The sequence below is a fragment of the Papio anubis genome, chromosome 1 (assembly GCF_008728515.1).
Source record: "Papio anubis isolate 15944 chromosome 1, Panubis1.0, whole genome shotgun sequence".
Lineage (NCBI taxonomy): Eukaryota > Metazoa > Chordata > Mammalia > Primates > Cercopithecidae > Papio > Papio anubis.
In genome coordinates, this window is record NC_044976.1 from 177,933,629 (window position 1) to 177,949,244 (window position 15,616).

Genomic DNA, 15,616 nt, shown 5'->3' on the forward strand with positions numbered 1-15,616 from the left:
CTACGACTAAGTAAAATAACTCAAAACTCCTCAAAAATATGACTTGGTTCTGTTCAACTGACCTGTGGCTGTGAGTATAGGATATGAACATGTATCTAACACCTGCCAAACTGTAGTCTCCCACAACATCCCCACCCCAACATGTGAAGGAACCACAAATGAAGTGATATGGGAAGGCCAGACTGAAAACTTCTCCAGGCAGGTAAACGCAAAGCAAACATTTTTCTCTCCCTCCTGAGATGGCCAGGAGTGTTGTTCCTGGAACCAAGGCAACAGGTATTGGATAACAGTGACTGACTGGGCTGACATTTTTTTTTTAGTCAGGTCCAAGTTCTCATTCTGGGATACTCTTTGGGAAAACAGCCTTGAATTCAGTTTGTAAATTTATACTTTTTCTCTTTGTTCATGTTTCTAGTCCAACTTTCTCAATGGAGAAACAAATACTATAGCAGAGAAAAGTGTGATGGCTTTTTACAAAAATCAAAATGATTTATATGCATCGAATATTGTTCTATTACCGATTTGCTGGTGCTTTTCATTAAGTAATAGACCCTTAACAAATATAACCACTTTATTTTCGTTCATGTCATTGATTTTTACAAGCATTTATTTGTTCACTTAGTCATTCAACAAGCACATGTTAAGTGTTTACTTTGGACACATGATCTGGGAGGTACAAATGAAGTTGTGAAGAAAATGGGTCGGAATGTTAGAAATCACACCTTTCCCAGAAAACCCAGACTATGTGGCAGATGCACCTGTGGATGGAATTGGAACTGAATAAAATAGGCCAGCACATCACGTGTTTTTTGAATTTCCTCTGAGGAATCAGAGAATAAATGCATGCTCATGCTAACGGCAATACCTGTCACAATCTGGAAAAATACATAATTTCAGAGAATTATACATCAGTTTATTTTTTTAAAGGAGGGCAGGATGCTAGGGACCCATGAAAGGGGGTCACCCTTCTTCACTGTGTCCTGTACCTACCCCATCCCTGACAACTGCATCAGCCCTGACGCCTCACAGCCATCTCGCCCTCTCGGCTTTTAAGTTCTAGCCCAACAAATTTACGTGGAGTTCAACAAACACATCAGACTGTTACATCCCTTTCTGCCTCCACATATGTTGTTCCTTTTTCTGGAACATTCTTCTTTCTACCTTCCCTTAATATCTGCTCAATCTTCCAATCCCAGTTCAGGTCTCTGATCCTTTGAGAAGCCTCTCGTGGCCCTTCCCACACCTTCCTAGCCACTCCCTCCTCCCTGGTACTTGGAGACCTTGTCATATATCCATCGTCGACAATGTCATACCGAATTACAGTTATTTATTTACACATCTGTATTTCCTGTCCAGCTGTGAGAAACTGGGTGCATCTTGATGTGAGTGACAAGGTGTTGCTTTCCAGCAAGTGCCACGATCACTGGCACAGAAGAGATGCATAGCTGGTGTCTGTTGAACTGAGAGAACTGTACAGGTGTTTTTACAGTTCTTATTAGGCTAGGAGTTTGATGTGAGAGGAACCATTCAGCAAATATTTATTGAGCACATACTATGTGCAAGGCACTGTTCTAAGTGTTAAGGATGGAGCAGTGAACAGAAGAGACAAATGTCCCTGCTGTTGTCGAGCCTAAAGTTTACTCTTTAGACTCAGCTAAAAATTGTATTACTAGGGAGAAAGAGAAGAACTGATACTGAGATAATTAGCAGTCCTTGCTGTACATTTCTTTCACTTTCTCGGTGATAATGGGCATGTATATCTTTTTTTCTTAAAAAATGGTAGGCTGTAGTAATTGTAGTTTGTTTGCCTCAAATGCGTGTGTTGAACTTTTTTGCATGTGTCTTAAGAGTGTATTCAACAAGCTGTCTTATTTCTTATTTGAGGATGTGTGTGTGTGTTGGGGACAGCCAGGGGAAGGAAAGTATTCTCGAAAGCTCCTTCACATGCTGTTAGCTCCTCAGAATAACCCAGTGAGCTAGGTAGATGCAGCAGATATTATTGTCCCATTTTACAGATGGAAAAACAAGGCACAGAGAGTTCAAGTAAATTCATTAAGATTACAGAGTTAATTGGTGAAAGAGCCATGCCTCCTGACTTCATACTTTTTATTTGATTAAGGATATCGTTAGCGAAATAGTAGTGTCAAGGAACTCAGGATTAATAGATAACTTAAATATTTATTGTCATTCTTAACTGCAGTTGTTCTCAGAAATGAATGAATCAAAGTAAATCTTTCTACACAGAACACAGACACTTCCTTCAGCTTTCTCCCAGTCCTCAATCCAAGAGACCACTTTGCCTTTACATTGTCACTACAGTTCAGCCAGTTCTCCTCCATATAATAGAGCAGATCCTGGTGGGGAGATCCTCCTGTCAATAATTGCTGCACGTAGCAAGCCCAGTCCTTGGGCTGTGACTTTCCCTGTGGTTGCGCTGGCTCCAGTTCCCCATGACCTCATATTTCAGAGGCTCCATGTTTTGCTGTAGCATCGCTCTGCCAGGCCCAAGAACTAACTGTTTACATGGACCTAGCCCCATCATTAGGCAGTGCTGGACATCCCCCCTCAGAGTTTAATCATCCATGTCCTGTTTCAGCTGCTCCACCCAGCTCCTCTGCTGAGACCTGACACTTCTCACTTCCTTGCAACTGCCCACGCATTCCTGGGCCCTTGCATCTGCTCATCTCATGTACAACCAAGATACTCATGAAGCAGAGCAAAGGATTCCTCTCTGCTACACTGGAACAGAAAACTGAGAATTTCAGAAATTAAGAAAAATACATATCAAAGATCAGGTATAAATGGAAAGAAAACAGTATTTGGAAGAGAGTCTCTAAGCCTCACATTCCTCTTCTGTAAAATGGGGATAATAATACTTACAGGAGAATTACTTTAAATGCTAAAGTTATATATGTAAAATGGTCAGCTTAGTGCCTGGAACATAGTAGATTCTCCACAAAGGGTAAAGAATAGGAGAAAATAATTTTTTTTCTTTTTCCATAGTATTTAAAGTTTGAGCAGCCATACTCAAGGTAAATGAAACCATATGTTCACACAAAAACTTGTACACGAATGTTCACAGCAGCATCGTTCATAGTAACTAGAAAGTGAAAACACCCAAATGTCTATTAACTGATAAATGGATAAACAAAATGTGGCATATCCATACTATGGAATATTATTTAGCCATAAAAAGAAATTAAGTACTGATACGTGCTACAACATGCATGAACCTTGAAAACAGTTGCAAAGTGAAAGAAGTCAGACACAAAAGGCCACAATCGTATGATTCTATTGATAAGAAAGGACGAGAATAGGCAAATTCATAGGGACAGAAAGCAGAAAAGTGGTTACCAGGGGCGGGACGGGTGAGGAGTGACTGCTAATGGGTGTAGGGTTTCTTTTTGAGGTGATGGAAATGTTCTGGAATTGGATAATGGTGATGGTTGCACAACTAAAAACCACTGTATTTTATACTTTAGAAGAGTGAATATTCGGTATGAGAAATGTATCTCAATAAAGTTTTTAGTAAAAAGTTTGTGCAGCAGTAATCATGTCTTAGTTGCTGCGCAATGAGAGGAGGTATGTACGGTGTTTGCAGGAAGTGTACACTTATACTCATCCCGTGGTGCCGCCATCATTTTTTTTTTCTTCTTTCCAATTCTCTTGATATTAGACTGGTTGAGAGAATTACTTACAGCTTGCTCAATCTATGCATGTTTGTCTTTTCTTTCTCATGGAAGATGTTTTCTGTTTTGTGAAAGAAGCAAAGTTATTATTGCTATCCTCCCAGCCATATTTGAAATATTTAATTACTGAAATATGTGCCCTGAGTATGTGTGGATGGATGGACCTGGGCTATTAAGAGATAAAACAATGTGTTTTTTATGTTGGTTTCCGAGACTTCCTGCCAGGCTGGAATATTTTCATGGCATTTCAGCCTAAAAGTTTGTACAGGTTATAAATAGACATTTATCTCTAAAAAGTAGATAGCCAGCTTCTCTTGAAACAATTTGAAAGCCTAGCATTTCTGGGCACACATTCCAGCGCAGCAGCAATCAGCTGGGGCCCACATGTGCCTATTTTCAACAGTCCTTTCAGGCTGTTGGCTCATACACGGCCCATTTCACTTCTTTGTTATCTGTGCTCAGCCTTTGTAGGCATTTGGGTTGGATGAGGAGAAGTTCCCTGAAATTGTTCATTCATTCACTCATGAAACTCATGATAAGTGCTTATTTTATAGTGAACTGTTAAGTACCGGGACAGTCCCTGTCCTCAGAGGAAGAAAGTCGAGTAATGAAGAAAGAAATAGAACCAATTAATTATAATACAGGAGCAGCCACAGTGCTGGAAGCACGGCAAGCTAGTGTTGCATAATTACAGAAAGAGGGTGTCCAATCTAACCTTATGTGTTTGGAGGGTGCAGAGGTTCAGGACTCCTGGAGAAAATGTTATTGGATCCTGCTGTGTCTTCTCTTTAGTACCAGTGCTACATTTAACTAGTAACTACATGTCTTCAGGGTACATCCACAAAATAAAGAACTTATCAGAATTGGAAAATCCAATAGGGACGAGAAAACGGGCCATGATGAGTGGGTAAAAAGGGTGGGAAGAAGAATAAATAAGGGACAAAGGAGAACAAAAACAGGAAGAGGGTACTTAGACAAACGAGAAACATATTTGTCTTGTCTCAGATGCTCCCACTGATATTTTCATGGAATTCCAAGGGTTGTGACTCCAAGGAAAATTATGCTGAAAGTAAACCTAAGCAAAGCTTTCAGGGAATGGATGAATCTTCCCATTTTTCTTTTGTTTTTTTTTGCTGGGACATTTCCATCCTGTCATCCTGAGATGATCATATTGGTCATATTGATTTATATTCTTGACAAGGTAGAGAACTTCCAATTTGACAGTGTTTCCTGGTCATCTACTCTCTGTTGGACAGGTGTGGTGGGGAGCCTGGGGTCGGGGGGTGGGTGTTGAGGGACGGATTAGAAGGCCTAAATAAAAAGGCCACGATCTAGTACCCACCATTTGCATGACTTGAGCAAGTCATAACCTCTCATCCTCAGCCTTCTTTTCTATAACGGGGGAAATAAAGATAATGAGTAATTTAGTTAATCATAAGGCTAAAAATGGATTTGTATGTGACATAATGTTGACAAGAAAAATATATCTCAGAATCATGAGTATCAACAATAGCTCAATTATAATATGCTTAATTAAGTTTATTAATTTTATTAAAAGATGATACTGGGCTTTTGAATTGACTGTTAACTGGTCAATCAGCAAATTTTACCATCAGGAAAAATTTAGGTATGCTGTTTAGGGATGAAATTGATTGGTTGCTTGAATTTCTAGAATCAAATATTTATTTTTACATCACACATACCCAGACTTCAGGTGTGTTGTGTCTATGATTGTTTCTGGGATGAAATGAGACATACTGAGGAGGGATGTTGAGGCAGTATAAACATTAATTTTGCTGGTGAGGAGGTTTTCATAAGAAGTGAGTTTTTCTGATTTCTTAGTTCATTGTGAAGAATTGCAACTAATTGACTTGGTATGAATAGGATCTAGGAAAAGCTTTTTGTGGGAGGAATCCCCAGGTCCCCAATCCATATTCATGCCTTAACTATATCCATATCTAGTTTCCACCCACAAGAAGGGTTCCGGATCTTTAGACAGAACTCTACCCGGTAACCAAGAAGCAAGAATCAATTGGCATATTTTGCTGAGTAGCTGAGCGTGTCTCTGCCTTTGGCACGTCTGTTGCTGGGGAGGCGTTCCTTGAGACTGGACACAGAGGTGGTGGGACTCGATAATATGACCTCTCTTGAAAATGAATTACAGTAGTTGCTTTCATTAGTGGAATTTTATTTTTAGGTGGAGCTCTTTATTTTCTACACAAATGAGTCTTCTTTGCTGGATGAAAACAAGAAGCATCTGAGAGGGTAGTTCAGTGTTTGAAGTCTTGAATTGGAAAATTTACCTTTGCCAACTCACTAGTCATGGTGAGGATTGTCCAGGTGGTGACTAACTTTGTTGTTCATTCCATTGCCATTCCCTTGAGCCTCTGGGGAAAGTATTTTGTGGGTTCTCAGGCACCAAGATCAATAGATCAGTCGCTGTCCAGTGTTGCCATCCTGCTGCTCCACCAGTCGCAGACCTCTTCTATAGTGACAGAGGTCTAGACTTTCTGGGGTGTGACAGGGAAGCTGAGGACATTCCCTGAGTCTCAGTACAGATGGAAGTGATCAGAAGTACCATGTCCTGGCTGAGCGCGGCAGCTCATGCCTGTAATCCCAGCACTTTGGGAGGTTGAGGAGGTGGATCACCAGAGGTCAGGAGTTCGAGACCAGCCTGACCAACATGGTGAAACCCCGTCTCTACTAAAAACACAACATTAGCTGAGCATGGTGGCACATGCCTCTAATCCCAGCTACTTGGAAGGCTGAGGCAGGATTATCACTTGAATCCGGGAGGCAGAGGTTGCATTGAGCTGAGATTGTGCCACTGCACTCCAGCCTGGGCAAAAAGAGTGAAACTTCATCTCAAAAATAAAATAAAACAAGGGAGTACTGTGTCCTCAATTTCTGTGTCCCACCTGCTGAGAGATCCAGTCTGCATCTTTAATATGATTCCAGTGGCCCCATGCTTACCAATATGAATTTAGCCCTAACAACCTCAGTAGGACTTGTGGTCAAAATAAATGAGTCAGTTCTAATTATTTCTAGTTGGCGCTGAGTCTCAAGAGGCAAGACTTAGAAATGAAAACTAACTTCTGGAACAAGGAGAAATGTCAGTGTTTTTAGACATTGCCAGGTAAATCTCAGTATTTTTTTTTCCACAGCCAAGCATCCTGCAAGGATCCTTCCAAGCTGTCTCATCCTGCAGACATGTTGACTTCTTGGCCTGCTCTTTGTGCTCCCTTCCATGTAGTGGTGGCAATGCACCTGTTGACCTGGGAGCATCATCAGTTAAGGGGATCCCTACACATTTTGTGATCACACCTCCAATACGTGTTTCCCTTAGTCCCAATTCGATTTTGAATTCAAGACTCATGGACCTTTACTAACTTGCACAGCTGGAGAAGAGGAAGAAGGGGAAATAGGAACTAAAAGCAGAATCAGAGGGAAAGCAGACGGGCAGCACTAGGGTGAGAGGTGGCCAGTGTGGATGTGGCACCTGTTTCTACCAGCGCTCCCTTTTCAAGTATTAGCTCCAAAGAAAGCAAGCCAGGACTCATGAACAGAGAGGAAGCCAACTGTGAGCACTGAAGCTGTCTCAGGGCCACAGCTCCCCTAAAAGTGGAAGGGAGAGACCTTGGGGCTGGCCAGTACCAGGGCTCCTTAGAGGTAAAGGAAAGTTATTGTCCCAACGTGACCTTCAAAGAAAATTAAAAACAGCTCAAGAGCTGAGCTCTCCTTGCTGTCTTTTTTGTTGTTGTTGGTTTTCTTTTGAGACAGTCTCGCTTTCTCACCTAGACTGGAGTGCAGTGGCATGATCTCAGCTCACTGCAATCTCTGCCTCCGGGGTTCAAGCAGTTTTCCTGCCTCAGCTTCCCAAGTAGCTGGGACTACAGGCACGCACCACCACGCCTGGCTAATTTTTGTATTTTTAGTAGAGACGGGGTTTCACCATGTTGGCTGGGCTGGCCTTGAACTCCTGACCTCAGATGATCCACCTCAGCCTCCCAAAGTGCTGGGATTACAGGCGTGAGCCACTGCACCCAGCCTCTCCTTGCTGTCTTATCCTGAGTCAGAGAGACCCAGGGAAGAGATAGTGAGTGGAGGTGTTGATTTAGGTGTGAATCCACTCTAGTAGGAGAATGGAGGCAGACGGAGCTGTGTGAGCCTCCCAGAAACATGGTCACCCAGCCAGCCCATGTTTGTATTTTTCCAGTTTGATTACTAACTGTCAATTACTTGCAGATCACCTCTCCAGATGTCCAGCTGTCCTTGCACATTATTTGTTTTCTTCAAGTAATCTGTTAGTGATGTCTGCAATTTTTCCGGGTGCCTTTTCTGGTCTGATTGGGAGGAGGATGACAGATTCGAGGCAGTACTCATTTTCCACAGGAACCGCAAGGAGCCTTCAGACTGAGAGAGGGGCCACTGTGCCTCACCTCCTCCTGAGGGGCCTCACACATTCTGGGTTCTCAGCTTCCTAGCTTCATGGAAAAATCCACCTCAGCCGCAGAGGTTTTTGTGTCTAGCTGCTTGTGGAGTGCTGCAGCAGGACAAGCACCGCGCTGTTGTTGCCTTGTGCTACAGGGCTCTGAAAATAGAACCGTTAGCACCAGCCTCGGGTTTCCTCCAGAGAGCTTGCATCTGAGCCTTTGGTATCTCTCTCTGTCCAACCCTCTGAATAGGCCAGGGCCTGTAATGCTTTCATTATTATGCATTCAAATGGAAACATACTTTTGTCAGAGCGATTACAAGGCAGCAGTTAGGAGTGTCTGTCTGGATTTCTTCGTTTTTGCCTTTTTTTGACAGTGGGGAGGAGGAGCAGGGAAACTCAGTCTTCAGTGGGGCTGCGAGGCTTCCTCGGTGGGCTGGTGTGGCCAGGGCCTCTTCCTCCTCTGGGAATGAGTGTAGGAGAGATTGGCCCTGCACTTCAAAGACCAGGATGGATGCACCTGTCTCCAACCACAACTGGCGGACATGTTCATTTCCTCAGAAGCCTGAGAACAAAGAGAATCTTAATTCAGGGAAGTAAGAGTACAGACAATTTTTTAACTCAGTAAAGAGAATATTTGAAATCTGTGCATCTGTTTTTAATTAGACATCTTTACCTCTGCATACTTCTAAGGCAGCTAATTTCTAAGGATGTTCATCAGGAGTGGATGCTTGGGCAGGTTTTGGAGTTGTTTAATCTGTACACCAGGAAAATGCATTTTGTACAATAAGACCAACTCTGTCAAAAGGATTAGGAAATGGGAATGCATTGATGTAGAGAAGGCAAAGAGAATTTAAGAAGTCCTGTATAATGAAGAAACAACAACCAGGGAAAGAAGTAGATGATGTATAAATTACCTAGACTATTTCTTTAAGAGATGGGGTCTCGCTATGTTGCCCAGGCTGGAGTGCAGTGACTATTCACAGGCACAGTTGTACTCACTGCAGCCTGGAGCTCCTGGGCTCAAGTGATCCTCCTACCTCAGCCTCTCAGGTAGCTAGGACTAAGGGTGTGTGCTACTGCACCTGGCAAATTCTTCTACACCATTTATAAATAATTTAAGAATAATGTAGAATTCTCATAACTTTTGGCTAACACTGTGATGAGGAATTTTTGTTTTGTTTAGTTTTAACTTACTCCTCTTCATAATGTTTTGAGTGAAGAATAAGGTGCTTTATGGTAAATTCCGAGTTTCAGGAATTGCTCTCTGCATGCTTCCTGTTAGAAGACCAGTGGTAGGACTCTCATTGTGCTCTTCATGGCCACCTGTTACCCTGGATGTTGGTAGCTTGTGACCATGAGTCAAAATGGACGTGACTTTTGCTGACTTTGCACTTTTTGGCACAATCACAAACTCGGTGGAGCCTGTGGCCTTCTTCCACGTTGCTTTCTGGGCCACTTTCCCACCTCTGTGAGTTGCTAAGGGCTCCTCCTACCCCATCATGGTCCTAAGGTGCTCACCTCGCATCCCTCAAAACTGTCAGCTTCACACATCACCTCTCTCCCTCTCCAGGCCATGGAATGTCCAGGTGGACCTGTGGGTCTTTCTCCCTCCTAGACCTTGCCGTGAAGAGAGGAGCTGGTTCTCATCTAATTTCAAGAAGACACTTGAAAGTAGATCAAGTTGGCCATTGGTGTCATCTCTAGTTATTGGATAATGTTTTTAATTAGCCTAGTTTTAGTTTAAGTATCTATTTTACAAAATAATATTTTCAAATACTAGTTATGTACCTCTATGTCCCATTTTTCTATACCCTATGACTTAAGTTACATAGTTTTAAGTTACTTCGTATTTTACAGAAATGTATTCCCTATCTAAATAGAGTTCCACCATGCATTGCTTAACAATGTATTTTTCTCTCTTGAACATTTCTGAACATTACTTCTCTTAAATGTTATTTTTTTAGGAGATAAAGAAATTTGAATATATTTAGAGGCAATTTAAAATCAAGTAAAAACTATAATGGTTCATTTTAATGAAAAGCACTGTTTTTTATGTGTATGCTTTATTTATTTATTATATTTATAGAGACAGAGTCTCACTCTATCACCCAGGCTGGAGTGCAGTGGACCAAACTCGGCTCACTGCAACCTCCACCTCCCAGGTTCAAGCGATTCTCCTGCCTCAGCCTCCTGAGTAACTGGGACTAATAGGCACGTGCCACCATACCCAGCTAATTTTTTGGTTTTCTTTAGTAGGGATGGGTTTCACCATGTAGATCAGGCTGGTCTCAAACTCCTGACCTCAAATGATCTGCCCACCTTGGCCTCCCAAAGTGCTGCAATTACAGGCATGAACCACTGCACTCGCCCTTTATTTATATTTTCTTTCAATTTATTTTAAATCATCCTACAAATCGCAGTGGAAGTAATGATGCAATAAAAACTAAATTATTTCATGTGTACCTCTGATCATTTTTCCAACCTGTATTATATGTATGTATATTTTTGGTGAAACTTTATTTATTTTTAAATTTCCAATTTCATTTTAGATACAGGGAGTATATGTGCGTGTTTGTTTCATGGGAATGTTACATAATACCCTTATCATACACTAAATTTCTATACTTTCTGTTCTGTGCCGCTGGGCTCCCTGTGTCATTTATCCCTGTGTCATTACCACGCAGTTTTAATTGTAGTGGCTTGTTTTTTTAGTATCTGCTTGAATTTTATTCTGTGTGGTTATTAAAAACCAGGAATAGGTGTGGAATTTTGTTAAAGACTTTTTACACATTTACAGAGATAATCATGATTTTTCTCCAGGTCCATTAACATAGTGAATTATGTCAATGAAATTCCTTCATATTAAACATTCTTAGACCATGCTATATTTTCTTAATAAGATGTTGGACTCTGTTTGCTAATACTTTATTTAAGATTTTTGCAGCATATGCATTAAAGGATATTGGCCTATAGTTTTGTGTGTGTGTGTAAATCTTCATAAGGTTTAGACATCAATATTATACTTGCAATATTAGAAGAACTTAGAATTTTCATTTTGTTCCCTACACTCTGGATAACAAGCTGTAGAGCATTGGAAGTATCTATTGTAGAATTTGGTAGAATTCCCTTGTAAAAACACATGAGCCTAGTTGGGTTTTTTTTCCTCCTTACTGTCTTCATGGAAGTTATTCATTTAAGCTTTATATCTCTTCAGGAGTTAATTTTGCTAACATGCATTTTTTAAGAAAATCTTCTATTATATTTAGTTTTCAAAGTTATTTATCATTGAGTTGTACAAAGTAGTTGATTACACATTTTTAAAATTTTTCTTTCAAATCAATCATATTGTTTCCCATCCTTACCATTTCTTACTGTTTTATATTTGTTTGTCTTAGGTAGATTAACTAGGGCTTGTCTTTTATTGATTTTTCTCAAAGAAGCAGCATTTTAGTTTGTTTCTACTCTTTTCCTGTTTTATATCTCACAACTTTCTACCCTTATGTTTATTAATTTCTTTATATATGTTTACTTTGTTGCTTTTCTCCTAGCTTTTTGAGTAGAAATTTAACGCATTTATTTTTATTTATTTAAGCATATAAACCTGAATTTTTCTCTAATTACTGCTTTAATTGTATCCCAAAATTCTGGTATGTAGTGTTTTCACTATTAATTTTTGGAAGTTCTGAAATTGTCTTGTATTTATTTTTTAAAAAAGGACTTTGTAAGAGAGTTTTTAGTGGATTTAGGGGGTTTTATTTTATTATCAACTTCTATGTATATGTCATTTAGATCAGAGAATGTTGTTTATATAATTTCAATTTTATGGAGGCTTTCTTTGGGATGTAATTGTTGGTCAGTACTAGTAGATGTTCCATGTGCACTTGAGAAGTCTCTATTAGTGCGTTGTATAGATCCTATATATACTTACTTTTTCCCCATTTGTACCATCTTTAACTGAAAGTGGTATGTTAATATCTCTTATTGTTATTTCTGTTTTTCTTTACAGTTTCTATACTTTCTACTATATTAGGGGTCAGCAAATTATAGCCTACAGACCAGCTGCCTGTTTTTATAAATAAAGTTTTGTTGGAACACAGTAATGCTCATTCATTTACATATTGTTTATGGCTGATGTATCACTACAATGGCAGAGTTAAGTAGTAGTTGCAGATAGTATATAGCCTGTAAACCTAAAATGTTTACCATCTATTTCTTGAAAGAAAGTTTGCCAACTCCTGTAATACATGAAAGTGCATAGAAATTCACACTTGGTATATTTTGATGTGAATGGCCTCCTTTAGTATTATAAAGTCTCTTTCTTTGTCATCTTAATGCTCTTTGTCCTGAATTCTACCTTGTTTGTTGTCAGGATTACAACTCCTGCTTTTTTCTCTTTTTCTGTTTTTCATTTCATTATCTCTTCATTTATAGGTGTTCTGAATAACTGTTTTACATGTGTTGGGTTTTGCTTTGTGATACAATTTGAAAATACTTTTTTAATAAATGAGTTAAGCCCCTTTACAAGCGAATTCATTTGTTAAACTTTCAAGATAGAACAGGCACAAGTTTTGTATACATTATTTAAAGACTTTTGAAAATGCTCTATTTTGTAAATGTGATGATAAAGTTAATCCAAAATAGATAATGGAAGATACCTTAATTTTTGAGTTTTATATTGAGAATTATTATTGTAGCTTCACAATGATTAAAGCAGCACTGACTAGATATTTTGTTGTGGTCAGAAATTGACTTGAAATGAAGATAAAGCAGAATTATTGCTCAAATTGAGGGTCATTGTTAGTGAAGTTAAAAAGTGGAGTTTACATCCCGGGTAACTGAAAATTAAAACATATAGAAAAATTTCCAAGAAGATTCATTAATTGACCCTCAGTTAATTCATTTTATCCTTGGTGTTTTCATGTGCTTATTTATTAATGCAACTATTTACACGTTCTTCAATTGACTGAGCCCTGTTTAAGGATCTAATGACACAAAGATGATTTTAAGCAGTGTCTCTCACTTTAGAAATTTATTGTCTAGTTTGGACTATGAGGGAGTTACTTTCACATATACAATTTTTTTTTCCAGGAGTAGCCATTCTTCTTTCAGTTAGTTTGGTGTCTTTGGGATTTCCCTCTCTTTCTGTGGATGACATAGTTAAACTATATTGTGCTTTCTCTCATGCAGGGCAGCCACTGATCACAATGTGGATAATACAACAGAAATACTCAGGGAGTGGTTGAAAAATGTACAGAGACTCTATCACTATGTCGAGTGGAGGCCTATGGATGAACCGGAGTGAGTAGCAAGAGCAAAATTTGTAAACTCATTATTTACCCTTCCTCTTTAACTAGCTCTCTAGGGCTTCCAGGTTTGGAGGCACATGTGCTTTTCATTGTCTTTCATTTCTGCACCTATGTGAGTTCTGAATATCTGCGATTTCTCCCTTTTAGAGATCTTCACAGTACTCTCTTCCTGTTTACTCCCACAGCTGCCAGTCAAGTTCAGGTTTTCATTACTTCATAAATAAATTGACATGACAGTGTATATTTTTAAATATTGATATTATTTATTCATATTTCAAACATAAACTTTTATATTTGAAGGATCATAGTGAAAATGTGTATACTTTCTACATATACCTTGCTTTTTTCAACTTATATCTTGGTAATCATTCTATAGCAATAGTTAAGAAGCTAATTTTCTTTTTTTCTTTTTTCTGCATAATCATTGTTGTGTGTGCATTTACCATAATTATTTAATCGATCCCCTACTGATGCTCATTTAGGTTATTTCCTATCTTAACCATAGAAATTCCTTCTTTCTTTCTTTTCCTTCTTTTCTCTTCTTTCCTTCCTTCCTTCTTTCTTCTTTCTTTCTCTCTTTCTCTCTCTCTCTCTCTCTCTCTCTCTCTCTCTCTCTCTCTCTGTCTCTCTTTCTTTATTTCTTGACAGGGTCTCACTCTATCACCCTAGCTGGAATGCAGTGGCATGATCGTAGCTCCACTGTAACCTCGTACTCCTGGGCTCAGGCAGTACTCCTCAGTCAGCCTCTTGGGTAGCTAGGACCACAACCATGCACCACTGTGCCTGGCTAATTTTATTTTTATTTTTTGTAGAGACATGATCTCACTATGTTGTCCAGGCTGTTCTTGAACTCCTGGCCTCAAGCGATCCTCCCGCCTTGGCCTTCCAAAGTGCTGGGATTACATGTGTCAGCCATTGTGCTTGGTTACCATAGCAATTTCTTTTTCTTTTTCTTTCTTTTTTTTAGATGGAGTCTCACTCTGTCACCCAGGATGGAGTGCAGAGTCGCGATCTTGGCTCATTGCAACCTCCGCCTCCTGGGTTCAAACGATTCTCCTGCCTCAGCCTCCTGAGTAGCTGGGACTACAGGTGTGCGCCACCACGCCTGGCTAATTTTTTGTATTTTGAGTAGAGAGGGGTTTTCACCATGTTGGCCAGGATGGTGTCGATCTCCTGACCCCGTGATCTGCCTGCCTTGACCTCCCAAAGTGCTGGGATTACAGGCGTGAGCCACCGCACCTGGCCACCATAGCAATTTCTTAATTGCTTCTATCTCCAAGTCATCCTATGTACCATACAGTCAAATCAATCTACCTCAGATACAAATGAAATGGTTTCATTTCTTTACTAAAAATACTTTACTTACTCTTTAGGACCTGAACAAAGTTCAAACACCTAAGACTTATATTTTTAAAATCCATGAATTTAGCACCAAAAGAAAATGTGCTTTATCCAGAACGTTCCTTTTATTTCCAAACCCCATACTGTTGCTTGTGCAGGTCCTGGAAGACCCTTTCCTTCTTTATAACTAACTCTTACCTTAAATCACGCCTACTATAGAAACCTATTCTTAATCATTCAGTTATAAATATCTACCTTTGTCTCAACAATTGTATTGCTTATATTCTATGTCATCCTTTTTGGCACAATGATATACGTAACTAACATCGTTAATTAACTATGCGATTAGTGTATTTTTTTCCTAAATAAATTGTAAGTTCTTTGGCAGGGGCTAGAATATATAAACACTTTACATTCCCCCTATCCCCTCAGAGCCATATTCTTGGCAGGCACTAAATTAATACTGGTTGGATGAACAAATAAGAACAAGAATAATGTGTTTAAAACTTACTATTATAAATGTTCCCAAAGCTACTACAATTTTACCTTCACCAATTGTAGAAATAGAATGAAGGAGTTGCCTGAATTTCTTCCCCAGATAAATCATTTATTGAAAGTCGAATTTGTATTATAGTAATAGTAAATGCTATTCCAGAACAAGTTTCTGTTCTTCTAGTCTCTCCATATGTAAGAATTCTTATAAATATTTATATTATAAAATAAATATATACAATATAATATAATATATACCTATTTATTTCTCAAATTCAAGCAAAATTTAACAGTGAAGTCTGAACACCGTAAAAGATTGTAAACACTCGTTTAGAGTGCCTTATAATGGAGTT

General features: G+C 39.3%; 1 protein-coding gene across 1 annotated transcript in view; it reads left to right on the forward strand.

The window, feature by feature from the left end:
* Positions 1-15,616, forward strand: part of COLGALT2 (collagen beta(1-O)galactosyltransferase 2) — a 101,036-nt gene that overhangs the window by 47,265 nt on the left and 38,155 nt on the right. Inside the window, exon 2 of the mRNA XM_003893401.5 lies at positions 13,312-13,422. Within this exon, the coding sequence (XP_003893450.3) occupies positions 13,312-13,422 (111 nt within the window). The remainder of the gene's footprint in view (positions 1-13,311; positions 13,423-15,616) is intronic.